At 41.2% G+C, this 13,621-nt stretch overlaps 1 protein-coding gene across 1 annotated transcript in view; it reads left to right on the top strand.

The window, feature by feature from the left end:
* stmn2b (stathmin 2b) overlaps positions 1-12,191 on the top strand; it is a 47,466-nt gene extending 35,275 nt beyond the window's left edge. Inside the window, exons 4-5 of the mRNA XM_072251841.1 lie at positions 6,350-6,541; positions 11,466-12,191. Of these exons, the coding sequence (XP_072107942.1) occupies positions 6,350-6,541; positions 11,466-11,525 (252 nt within the window). The 3' untranslated portion in view covers positions 11,526-12,191. The remainder of the gene's footprint in view (positions 1-6,349; positions 6,542-11,465) is intronic.
* Positions 12,192-13,621: the final 1,430 nt, after the last annotated feature.

Raw genomic sequence — 13,621 nt, 5'->3', positions numbered from 1 at the left:
ATTACCTTAGGTTACCCATAGCCCTCTATTTTTCTGAGCTCCATGTACCTATCGAGAAGTCTCTTAAAAGACCCTATCGTATCCGCCTCCACCACCGTTGCCAGCAGCCCATTCCACGCACTCACCACTCTCAGCATAAAAAACTTACCCCTACACCTCCTCTGTACCTACTTCCAAGCACCTTAAAACTGTGCCCTCTCATGTTAGATGAAATTCTGTAAGCCACTGGTGAGGCCTAATTTGGAGTATTGTGTGTGGTTTTGGTCCCTATCTATAGGAAGGATGTACTGTAAATAAGATTGAGAGAGTGCAGAGAAAATTTACAAGGATGTGACAGGGCTTGAGGACCTGAGCTATAGAGAAAGGCTGAATAGGTTAGGAATTTACTCCCTATAATGTAGAAGATTGAGAGGAGAATTGGTAGAGATATACAAAATTATGAGAGGTATAGAGAGAGTAAATGCAAGCAGGCTTTTTCCACAGAGGTTGGGTGAGACTACAACTAGAGGTCATGGGTTAAGAGTGAAAGGTGAAAAGCTTAAGGAGGAATGTCTTCACTCAGAGGGTGGTGAGAGTGTGGAACGAGCTGCCAGTGCAAGGGGTCAATTTCAACATTTAAGAGAAATTTGCATAGGTATATGGATGGGAAGGGTATGGAGGGCTGTGGTCCAGGTGCAAATCAATGGGACTAGGCAGATTACCGGTTCAGCCTAGACTAGATGGGCTGAAGGGCCTGCTTCTGTACTGTAGTGTTCTATGACTATGATTTAGAACAGCAGCATATAACATGCTACAGGGAGGATCAAAATGATAATCCAAGTCACTGTTGAGGGCCACCTGTGCAAAAGTTTATGATGGATGCTTCCATTGCCGCTCTGACCACATTCTGTCCCTGGTCACTTCTGGAATCCAATAGCAGGAAAGCAGCTTCCTGCAGCTTTGCAGCAGTTACATTGGGCAATCTGGATACTGAACCTAACCCAGGTTCAGCAAATCAGTCTTAGCCCAGTTGCTAGGAAGCCAATATGGCTCAGACAATTTACATGTTCTGAATTAATGAACAAGTTAACTTTTACGACTGCTTTGCTTTTGTTTTATAATAGTTTTTAAATTTAATTTTCTGAATTGTTTATGTTTATTTTAATAGTATTTAAGCATGTTTCTAACTTTATGAACATATTTACAAATTAGTCCAAGCTCTTTGACAGTTTTGACAGTCGTTCAGGCAATGGAAGATTTAGGGGCAAGACTTCTCACTTACGGCACCAAGGTTCCCCTGTGCACTGCACCTTGCTAATCAGAGCCCACTAAGAACTGAACCAGTAAGTGGGGCCAGGAGCTGTGAAGTGTTTCACCTTACTGCTCACTGAGGTGGGCCAGACAGAAGCATCATGAACCCAAGGGTCCGTGTGCATGCCCACAAGTCACTAACCCTAACTGTACATCTTTGGAATGTGGGAGGAAACCGGAGCACCCGGAGGAAACCCACACAGTCAAGGGGAGAACGTACTAATTCCTTACAGACAGCGATGTGGGGGGGGGGTGGGAGTGGAACCCCAGCCAGTGGTCACGGCACTGTAAAGCGATTGCACTAACCGCAGTACTACCATCCTATCCTATTTGTGATACTGTACATTATTTCTCTCTGTAATATATATTGCTTATGGATCTTTGAATGAACCACATAAACAATATTCCTGCACAGCCTGCTCATTACTGAAGACTAATCATTGACTGCAACACCATAACTGGTTTGACCATAAGAGCGGAATTAGGCCCATCGAGTCTGCTCCACCATTTCATGATGGCTGATCCAATTTTCCTCTCAGCCCCAATATCTTGCCTCTCCCCATATCCCTTCATGTCCTGACCAACCAAGAATCTATCAACCTTTGCCTTAAATCTACATAAAGACTTGGCCTCCACAGCTATCTGTGGCAAAGAATTTCTCAGGTTCACCACTCTCTGGCTAAAGAAATTCCTCCTTATATCCATACTAAAAGGACACCCATCTATTCTGAGGCTGTGTCCTCTGGTCTTAGACTCTCCCACCATAGGAAACAACCTCTCTACGTCCACTGTATCAAGGCCTTTCACCATTCGATGTTTCAGTGAGGTCACCACTCATTGTTTTGAATTCTAGTGAATACAGCCCCAGAGCCATCAAACATTCTTCATATGACATGCTATTCAATCCTGGAATCATTTTTATGAACCTCTTTTGAACCCCCTTCAAAGTCAGCACATTTTTTCTAAGATAAGGGGCCCAAAACTGCTCACAATACTCCAAGTGAGTCCTCACCAGTGCTTTATAAAGTCTCAACATTACATCCTTGCTTCTATATTCTAGTTCACTTGAAATGACTGCCAACATTGCATTTGCTTTCCTCTCCACAGACACAACCTGCAAATTAACCTTTAGGAAATCTTGCACAAGGACTCCCAAGACCCCTTGCACCACAGTTTTTCAGTTTGTCTGCCATTTCCTTGATCCCATTACTACCTCATCCAGCATTGTTTTCCAGTGGTCTGATATCCACTCTTAGCTCGCTTTTACACTTTATATATCTGAAGGAATTTTTGGTATCTTCTTTAATATTATTGGCTAGCTTACTTTGGTATTCCATCTTTATCTTCTTTATGACTTTTTCAGTTGTCTTTTGTTGGTTTTTAAAAGCTTCCCATCCTCTAACTTCCCATTTATTTTTGCTCTATTATATACCCTTCCTTTGGTTTTTATGTTGCCTTTGAGTTCTCTTGTTAGCCACAGTTGTGTCATCTTTTCTTTCGAATACTTCTTCCACTTTGGGATGTTTATATCCTGTGCCTTTCCAGAAATTCCAGCCATTGCTGCTCTGCTGTCAACCCTGCCAGTGTTATTTTCCAATGAATTCTGGCCAACTCCTCTCTCAATATGCAATTCCCTTTATTTCGCTGAGTTTAACTTCTCACTCTCAAATTTCAGGGTGAATTCGATCATATTATGATTACCTTCCCCTAAGGGTTCTTTTATCTAAAGGTCTTCAATCAATTATAGTTCATTGCATAACATCCAATCCAGAATAGCCAATCCCCTAGTGGGCTCAAGCACGAGTTGCTCTAAAAAGCCATCTCACAGGCATTCTAGAAACTTCTCCTCTTGAAATCCAGCGCCAATCTGATTTATCCAATCTACCTGCATATTGATGTCCCCCATGACTATCGTAACATTGCCCTTTTGGCATGCATTTTCTTTTGCCTGCTGTCATTTGTAGGCCACATCCTTACTACTGTTTGGGGTTTGTATACAAGCCCCATCAGGGTCTTTTTACCCTTGCAGTTCCTTAGCTCTATCCACAATGATTGAACACATTCTGACCCTAGGTTACCCCTTTCTAATGAATTGATTTTGCTTTTTTACCAACAGAGCAATGCTGCTCTACTGCCTTCCTGCCTGTTCTTCCAATACAATGTGTGTTCTCAGACATTATGCTCCCAGCTACAATCTTCTTTCAGCCATGATTCAGTGATGCCTACAACATCATAGTAATGTTCGTTCGTTGTCATCGTCGATGAAGACCTCGACACCATTAGTCACTTTGAGACTGGATGTGGTGTGTCTGAAGATGACTGGTCAGGCCAATTCAGGCATGAAAGGTCCTGGCACATGTTGGGCAGACATGTGTAGGCACTGCAGTTGCTGCGCTGGTGGCTCTGGACTTGCGCAGCTCACGCTTACGTTGCGCTTCAGCAGTGCGCCTTGCTTTGTAAGCTTGACAGCTCTTGTGGATAAGGCTGCCCCAGGTAGGGCGGTTTTGTGCCAGCGTTTCCCAGGTGGTCGTGCCTTTGTCAAGCGACTTCAGGGAAGCCTTTAGTGTGTCTTTGTAATGTTCCTTCTGCCCTCCATGCGAGCGTCTTCCAGCAGAGAGTTCCCCAAAAAGGAGCTGCTTGGGTATGCGCTCATCATATCATACATGCCAATCTAACAGTACCACAAGCTCATCTACTATATTCCGTATTCTGCTCGCATTCAAATATAACATTTTCAGTACTGTATTCACTCTTTTTGATTTTGTTTGCATTTTACATTGCAACTCATCCTGCTGACTATAATTTTGCCCTATGAGCAGCCTCTTCTCAATACACATTGCCTCTGTTTGTAAACCAACCACCTCATCTTCTGTACTATCACTCCGGTTCCCATCCCACTGCCAATTTAGTTTAAATCCTCCCTAACAACTCTAGCCAATTTGCCCACAAAGATATTGGAACCCCTCTGGTTCAGGTGTAACCTGTCCCTTTTGTGTAGGTCATACCTTCCCCAGAAGAGATCCCAATGATCCAGAAATCTGAACCCCTGTCCTCTGCACCAATTCTTTAGCCATACATTCACCTGCCAAGTAATCCTATACTTACCTCACTGGCATGTGGCACAGACATAAATCCAGAGGTTACTACCCAGGAGTCCTGCTTCTCAGCTTTTTACCTTGCTCCCTAAAATTTCTCTTCAGGACCTCCTCACCTTGTCTACCTATGTCATTGGTGCTGTAACACTCAGCTCTATCACCCCACGTCCGTCTAGGGGAAACCGCCGTCTGCCCGCCAAACTGTGTCTCACATTTGCGTAGATGCTGTGTATGCACCCCGGCACAAACTCACAACGTAAAATATCAGTCAGTACACAATGTACGTTTAAACGATTACACTTTATAAATTCTACTGTGACTATGGGGTTAGTAGAGAAACAAAAATACAAAATAAAAAGGCGCCAAGAATAGAGATTATACAGTTCATGCACATGTTGGAGCTCACTCAATATCTTTGGTCCACCATTCGATTTCCTCCGAACTCCACGACCCTTGGACTGGGACCAACTATGGTGGTCTATCAGGGCACTTCCCGCACGTCCTCCCTCTTTGCTTCTCCTCACCAAACTTTCCCACGTACTCACTCAGGTTCCCACACATACAGATAGAATAACATAACTTCCATTGGTTAACTCCCTGTTATCTACAATTATAACCCAAACGTTTCAGCTGCAACGAACATTACCTCATCAGTTAACATTACAGAGAAGCCATTTCATTATAACACTTTGGAGAAGCCATTTTATTATTAGCAGTTAACAGTTAACATTATAGTTAATATCACTGAGAACCCTACAGTGCCAAGGCTTCTGGCTGCTCACCCTCACCCTTAAGGGTTCTATTATAGACATATCTTTGCAGATACATTTTCATTTTTAACTATTTGTGTTAGCATCGACTGAATAGGAGTACCATACTAGCTCAAATGTGTGCCAATGCCCAGTGTAAAAACCTATTTATAATTTACCAATTTATTACTGTCGCCTTGTTTGTAGGGGTTGTCTTACTTGTCACTGTATTTTCCTTCTCCTTGAAGTCACAGGATATGAAATTCAATACAAGCATTTAATTGTTCTTTCACTCTCCCATACAAACTCCACACCAGAACTATCCACAAGCTTATTTTCATCTTATAGCAGTTCCCTTTTTATCTTGACTATACTTTTACTGGTAATATTCCCATAGAGTAAGTTTGTTGACTTGTAACTTGTTCTCTCAGTTGATGATTTCCACATAGGCTACTTTGTTTATTCTTCAGCCCTTTCACCACAAATACCCCCAATCTCCACTCAATTTAAACATATTCCATTGATGTTACTTTAGTAATTTCATTTCATCTACTCTATTAGAAATCCTTTGTTTAAATTCCATTGTACTTGGATTTTTGTCCTTCGTCACAAAAAGCCCAGTTATAGTCTTTATTTCCCTCCATAAATGTTGTCTGACCTGCTGAGTTCCTCCAGCATTTTCCGTGTGTGTGCTTGCTGATTATAGCAAGGAAATGCCTTTCTGTGATGAAACAGTGCACTTGAATTGTTAGGAATATTGTATTGTGTTCCTTTTGTAACCTGCTGATATATTTTCTCCCTGGCACGTTTAATTAAAAAGTATGAATTTTAATGAGTTTGTATAAAGGATGGAGATAAATTAGAGATTTATTTGTTCACACAACTCATTCCTGTTTTCTATTTTTATCTTTTATCATGCTTTCTCTGCCTTTGTTGATAAATGCGACTATTTCTGTGACAAAGTCTTTGCCCTAACTAATTAATAGCATTTTACGATCTGCTTAGAAAGATTGCCACAATCAGAAACATAATATAAAACACACAGAAAATTGGTTGATTATTTAAAAGAGAAGTAGAAATGCATACAGAGTACGTTGGAGGACTGTTTCTAATATGTACGTGCATGCATTTGTGTGCACACGCACACTCGTGTATATACAAACATACACATGTAATGCATAAATACAAGTTTGATGTCTTTTCTGTTGATTGCAGTCTCAGGAGGCCCAGATTCTGAAGCAGCTCGCAGAGAAGAGAGAGCATGAGCGAGAGGTCTTGCAAAAGGCCATGGAAGAGAACAACAATTTCAGCAGGTCTGCAGAGGAAAAACTGATCATAAAGATGGAACTGAACAAGGAAAACCGCGAGGCTCACTTAGCTGCTCTTATGGAACGTCTCCGTGAGAGGGTAAATATAAAATAACTTTTGATTACCGGTGTCTATGACAAAAATTCCTCTCATTAGTTCCACCATCTCAGTGGAAAGGGATCACGGGAAAGCTTTTGGTTGATTTTCAATCCACTGTATTACTGGCCAGCAATTACTTCATCACAATCTTTATATATAAACTGAAATATTCCATAACTGTTTTAAAATATTTCCCATCCTTTCAACAATGTTCATGCCATCAGGTTGGAGGCTCCCCAGATGGAATATAAGGTGGTGTTCCTCCAACCTGAGTGTGGCGTCATCTTTAGCCTCCAACCTGATGGCATGAACATTGACTTCTCAAACTTCCGCTAATGCCCCACCTCCCCCTCATACCCCATCCATTATTTATTTATATACACACATTCTTTTTCTCTCTCTCCTTTATCTACCTCTGTCCCTCTCCCTATACCCCTTACCCATCCTCTGGGTTCCCCCCACCCCTTTTCTTTCTCCCTGATCCTCTCATATCCCTTTTGCCAATCACCTGTCCAGTTCTTGGCTCCATCCCTTCCCCTCCTGTCTTCTCCTATCATTCTGGATCTCTCCCTCCCCCTCCCCCTCCCACTTTCAAATCTCTTACTAGCTCTTCTTTTAGTTAGTCCCGAGAAAGGGTCTCGGCCCGAAACGTCGACTGTACCTCTTCCTAAAGATGCTGCCTGGCCTGCTGTGTTCACCAGCAACTTTGATGTGTGTTGCTTGAATTTCCAGCATCTGCAGAATTCCTCGTGTTCCCAGATACAATAGGCTGAATGTTGATGTATCTCCCCATACTCTTCTTGCCATTTCTTTGCAGCTAACTGTGCTTTTTCATTTAAGAAAGCAAGGATTGGCTGGCTAGAAAATCTCACTGGTACATTTGGATCTTAAAGGAATATTGTGTTTTCTGGTATGTTTGGATTTTTTTAAAGAACGTCGTTTAGAGATCAAATTAAACCAGCCTTGACCATTGTTCCATTGGGCAAGAATTATGGGGGTGGGTAAGGTAAAAGTGCGGTAAGAGTTAGGTCCACTTTTATTGGCTATTTCCACCCCCCACCCCCCAATGGTATTTAGTTTTTTATATTCAGGCACAGGAGAGCCACCCATCCCAAAGAAATTAGGGACTTATTTCAGTGGTATTTTTCCCTCCTCACAATGCCTACAGTGATTCACTCCAGTTTCAATCAAAATATGAACTACCAGATGAAAGCAGGGCCCGGGAGTAAAAGTTTCCAAGATCTCGTGCCCCAAGGAGTCAATGACTGTTTCAGCCAATGAGATGCTGCAGCCGTTCCCTGCTTTCCAATGCTGAGGAATCAGAAAGGAGAGGAAATACTGAGCACTGCAAGAACCTGGTGGGAGCCACAGCTATTCACTGCCCTTATGAAATAGTAATGCATGTTTTCTGGTATGCTTAAGGTGTGAAAAAAGAGCTGTCATTGTAATTAATGGAATAGTAGCCTTAATCTATTTGAGAGATAGAGAAATGAGTGAAAGGTATGTTATGCCTCAGTTGTTCAAAAGTTAAACAGTACCTGGAGAATTGCGAGCAGTTTCTAGGCACCACTCCGTAGAAAGAATACACTGGTTTTGATAGCAATGCAGTGTAAATTTGGATTTAGAGTTTCATTGGAAAGAGATTACATTACAGTTGTAAGAGATTGCATTGGCCTGAGTTTAAAATGTTACGGGATGGTTTGATGGATATTTTCAAGGAGAATCAGTAAAGTTTGCTGGAGAGTCTAGAACCACAGTACATTGTTTGAAAATTACACCCTAGTCATTCAGCTGCACTTCCACACAAAGTAGTAATGTGGAATTATTTTGCTCATGGAATTTATTGCTAGTCCGGTTGTTAATTTTAAATCTGGCACCTTTTTATAATTTTGAATTTTAAGGATTTTGGGGGAAAAGCAGTGACATTGAGTGAGATGATAAATCAGCGATGATCTCATTGAATACTTTTATTTATTGATTGATTGACTGATTGAGATACAGCTTGAAGTAGGTCCTTTCGGCTCTTCAATCCGCACTGCCCAGCAAACCCCCGATTTTAACACTAGTCTAATCACGGGACAGTTTGCAATGACCAGTTAACCTACTGACCATCTTTGGACTGTGAGAGGAAACCGGAGCACTCGGGTGTGACCCACGCGGAGAACATACAGGGTCCTTACAGGCGGCGGCGGGAATTGAACCCGGATCGCTGCTACTGTAAAGCATTGTGCTAACCACTACGCTACCGTGCCGCCCCAGTAACTAAGAGGTGGGAGGGCCAAACTACCCATTGCCTGTTCCTGTCTCCTAATACTAATACTGTAGCCACGCCATACTTTCCAAATTAAGAACATAGAACGTAGAATAGTACAGCACAGTACAGGCCCTTCGGCCCACAATGTTGTGCCAACCCTCAGACCCTGCCTCCCATATAACCACCCATCTTAAATTCTCCATTAACCAGCAACTTCCAAAAAAATGGATTCCTTGCCATATGTGTCAATAGTACAGTTAAATAATTTAAATCTAACTACCAATTAAAAGAAACAGACCAATCTAGCAAAACATTAAATACAATGTTGACTCTCATTGCTACAAATTGATTGAATGGCAATATCAGAGGCAATAAGGAAATTATTTCACAATATCACAGCTATTCAGGGAGTACATAGAAATGAGAACCTCCAGGGGCTTTACATTGGAATGCTATCCAATTGTGCGTGCAAGTGAGTGTCAGGTTAAGTTGTTAGATTAATTGGCTATAGTAACTCTCTCCTAGTGTAAGTGAGTGACAGGGGATTGTGAATGAGCATATGTGATGGAATAGGTATCAGGGAAAGTATGTAAGTTGTTGCTCTTGAATACAGAGTGAGACTTATGGGCCAAAAGGTCTCATTCTACATCGTTATGCAAGTATGAGGATTTTGAACAAAAATACTAGTGAGGCTTTAGTCAAGCTCAACCAGGATGTAGCCATATTTCAAAATGGAACTGGCACATATTTATGAGCAGTACATAAAGAGTTCCCCTTTCCTCTGTTGAGCACAGACTATCAATATCTCTTAAACTGCGCCTCTGGAGGCATTTTCTTGAAAGGAAGGAAGACAGAACATCCCTAGGCCCAGATTCTGGCCTTGAAAGTGTGAAGTGATGATAAAGGGGCTGCAGAGTCCTGTGATGCCACATCTCTTTCCTTTCTTACCTTATTACATTGTTTCTGTATTAAATTCAAGAGCAAATTTGATTTGCAGCAACAGCTTGGATCGGAGACAGATGTTGCAGTAAACAAACTGCTGGATTTGTAACAGAACCAAACGGGCCATGAGGGACAGGCTTATCTTGACAACAACGCCTACATCCCAAATTTGTAAAAGTTAACAAATATTATCGTTGATATTTGTTTTTAAAATAGCCAAAAAATGTCAATAGACAACCTGTGAAAGACAGCTGACAACAGTCCCTCAACGACACATTGCTCAATCACCCTTGCTGAAATTAGTCACTTCGCAGTGTTATGCTTCGTAACTTCAAAACATTAAATTAATTCAAAGGAAGACAGGGGAGACCGAATTGTGAAGCGAACTTTGGGTTTACTTTAAGCGAGACGCACACCGTATCATATGGTAGCATAATGATGTATGCAATTTATGTATTTATGCATATAACCCAGAATGAATTATTTAAATGAACAAGAATGCTTAATCAACACACACACATATATACACAAGATTACTCAAATATTACTTAAATATTAAATGCACAACACTCAGCATAACCCTAAGAAGGGCAATAATGCAGAGAAACATTGGTCCAAAATTGACTCTATTGCCATTGTCCACAATGAGATGAAGATAATCCTTCGAAATAAACTGTTTCTGCGGCATGATGGAACTAAGATAAATGCATCATAAAACATTAGATTAGATTAGATTATGAGGACACGCAGTCCTCTTTTATTGTCATTTAGTAATGCCTGCATTAAGAAATGATACAATGTTCCTCCAGTGTGATATCACAGAAACACAAGACAGACCAAGACTGAAAAACTGACAAAAACCACAAAATTATAACATATAGTTACAACAGTGCAAGCAATACCGTAATTTGATAGAAGAACAGACCATGGGCACGGTAAAAAAATGTTTCAAACATCTCCTGTCTGTAGCTGTGATCATACCTAATGCAAAAATGTTTAGTGTTCTCAGAAATTTAACCTGAGAAACTCTTCATATGTATTAACTCCACAGCATATGACATATAAACAATATCAGGAGGGACAAAATTCTTTTTTTAAACTGCTGTTTGCAACAGGCAGTGTCCAGCAGAGTAGTTAAACCCCCAGCCATTGTCAAACTATGGACAGTCCATTCCTACAGAATCACAGTATTATTGAATAAGAAGGGCCACCATTGAAGCATAGTTTAATCTACAGTGCCACCTTTGGCCACGTCAGGAATTGTACATGAATCACAGACAAAAAAATAAAATTCTGCAGATGCTGAGAATGTGAAATAAAAAGGTTTATGATGAGAGAGTTTCATGTCATTGGCACAAAATGTTAACTCTGTTTTTCATTCAGTGCATGTTGCCTGCCCACTGAGTAATCTCAGCAATTTCCATTTAATTTCACATTTCTAGCATCCCCAGAAATTGCTTTTTTTTTTCACTTTCAGTTGAGATTAACAATGGGGCCAGTTTGTGATAGAGTAAATGGCGTGTTGTGATCTATTGACTACTCTAAGCTGGCAGTAGCATCAATTCTACTGCCAATGAAATAGATTACATAAATAGCTACTCACATAAGAGTCAAATAGTCCAGGAATTGTCCATTGAAATTGCTTTATTAATTCATTCTTTGCTTCAGTTTATTTCTCCTTAGTCAATAAATAATAGCTTTTGTAAATGTGTCTCATTATCCTCACAGGAGAGGCATGCTACAGAGGTCCGCAGGAACAAGGAACTTCGGGAAGAGATCTCTGGCTGAAAGCCGCAGCCTGATACATTTCACCATCCTGAATCAAGCCTTCCGCCCATATATTCTGGATAGTGATACATTAGTATGGGGGTCATAAGAAATGGTTTAAGAAAATCAATAAATCAAGTACTATAATTAAAATTTTAGTTTAAAAATACACAAAGAAAAATGAGAACCAATCAATTTGCAAAAGGATTTGCTTGATGTGGAAACACAACCTGGGTCTTGTTTTGTAATTACCCATATTTTGTTTTATTAATGATCTGAGTATGCATAATACAAGCTGTTTCATACTTTACTGCATCCTGCCTCATGTCCTTTATGTTGTCTCCTTCCACTGATTTGACATTTACTAGATCAGCCCTTTGGAAGCTCTGTACTCATCGAGAGAGAACCTGAGGAACATCAAGGTCAGGTAGTCAATGGTGCTAGTGACCTTTGTGTCAACGTCAAACCAGAACTCTCAGTTCTATTTTCCACAACACGCACTGACCTTGACCTTTCACTCTTAAGCAACATGGTCTGTTTTTTCTCTTTGTTCGAATCCCCTTGATCTATGAGCAGGGCTTTGTGCTGGTCTTTTTGACGGAGGGGGAATTGTGCCAAGTAAGGCCACCGAGCACCCAAAACCTACAAATCTGTTCCAGCTGTTAAAGTTATTACCTAGAAGGATGCTGCCTGCTTATTCTAATCTTCATTAGTGGTATTTTCATGTATGTCATTGTGAGCAAGCTGTGATAATAAAGAAAGGAGTTCTGTGAACTGTATAATGTTCAGTCTGTTCATTGCTTTATTCTCCTGAACACTGACTCTCTTCAGAAAGCACTGACAGGCATTTAAATCATTTCAAAGCAATCTGCTTTATTCAATATGAGTTAGCCAAGCACCTCTCTTGATGGCTAGCTGGCAGTTAACATCAGTGCCAGGGCAGTGGGAATAGGAATAGGTCGCTTAACTATTAGAATCAACACCACATTCAATCAGAGCATGACTATCTGCGGTACAACCCTTTTTACCTGCCCCTTGATCCATATCCTTGCCCAATATCATTCATTATTTTACACTGCCCTACACCGAGTGGTGATTCTCTTCAGGAAATAATGACAGGCTCTTTGTCATCTCACATTATTTTGCTCCCTACCCCTTGAGGCCTCAGTAGGAAGATGCTTCAAGCTCAGGTTCTTTGAAAGAGACCTAATCTAGGCTTGAAAAAGCAGAAAATGATGAAAATATCAAGCAATTCCATTGGCCTCTTTAAAGAGTAATGGAGAACATTTCAGTTTTATCAGAAGTTCTGTGTTAGCGAAGGCACAGACTTGGAACTTCGACAACCCACAGTTGTCTACCCTTGGAGGAGAGAAGTTCACGGTTGTTTTCCACTCTTCATTGCCGTGTCTGTCTAATGGAAAATGCAATGGCCTCAGATACAAGACATAGGAGCAGAATTAGGCTACTTGGCCCATTGAGTCTGCTCCGCCATTTCATCATGGCTGATTTGCTATCCCTCTCAACCCCATTCTCCTGCCTTCTCTCCGCAAACTCTGATGCCCTGACTAACCGAGAACCGCTCAACCTCTGCTTTAAATATTCTCAATGGCTTGCCATACACAGCCATCCATGGCAATGAATTCCACAGATTCACCACCTCTGGCTAAAGAAATTCCTTCTCATCTCTGTTATAAATGGACGTTCCTCTATTCTGATGCTGAGCCCTCTGGTCCTAGACTCACCCACTATAGTAAACATCCTCTCCATATCCACTCTGTCTTGGCCTTACAATATTTGATAGGTTTTAATGAGATCACCCCTCATTCTTCTAAACCCCAGCAAGTACAGGACCAGAGCTTTCAAACGCTTCTCATACATTAATCCTTTCATTCGTGTAATCATTCTTGTGAACCTCCCTGGACCCTCTCCAATCCCGGCACATCCTTTCTCTGATAAGGGGCTCACAGCTGCTCACAGTACTCCATGCAGTTTGACCAATGCCTCGGAAAGCCTCAGTATAACATCTTTGCTTCCTATTCTAGTCCTCTCAAAATGAATGCTAGCATTGCATTTGCCTTCCTCACCAGCAAATTAAACTTTAGGGAATCCTGCACAAG

This window comes from Mobula birostris, chromosome 1, assembly GCF_030028105.1.
Source record: "Mobula birostris isolate sMobBir1 chromosome 1, sMobBir1.hap1, whole genome shotgun sequence".
In the NCBI taxonomy this organism is placed as follows: Eukaryota; Metazoa; Chordata; class Chondrichthyes; order Myliobatiformes; family Myliobatidae; genus Mobula; species Mobula birostris.
This window is presented reverse-complemented; position numbering and strand designations above follow the sequence as displayed.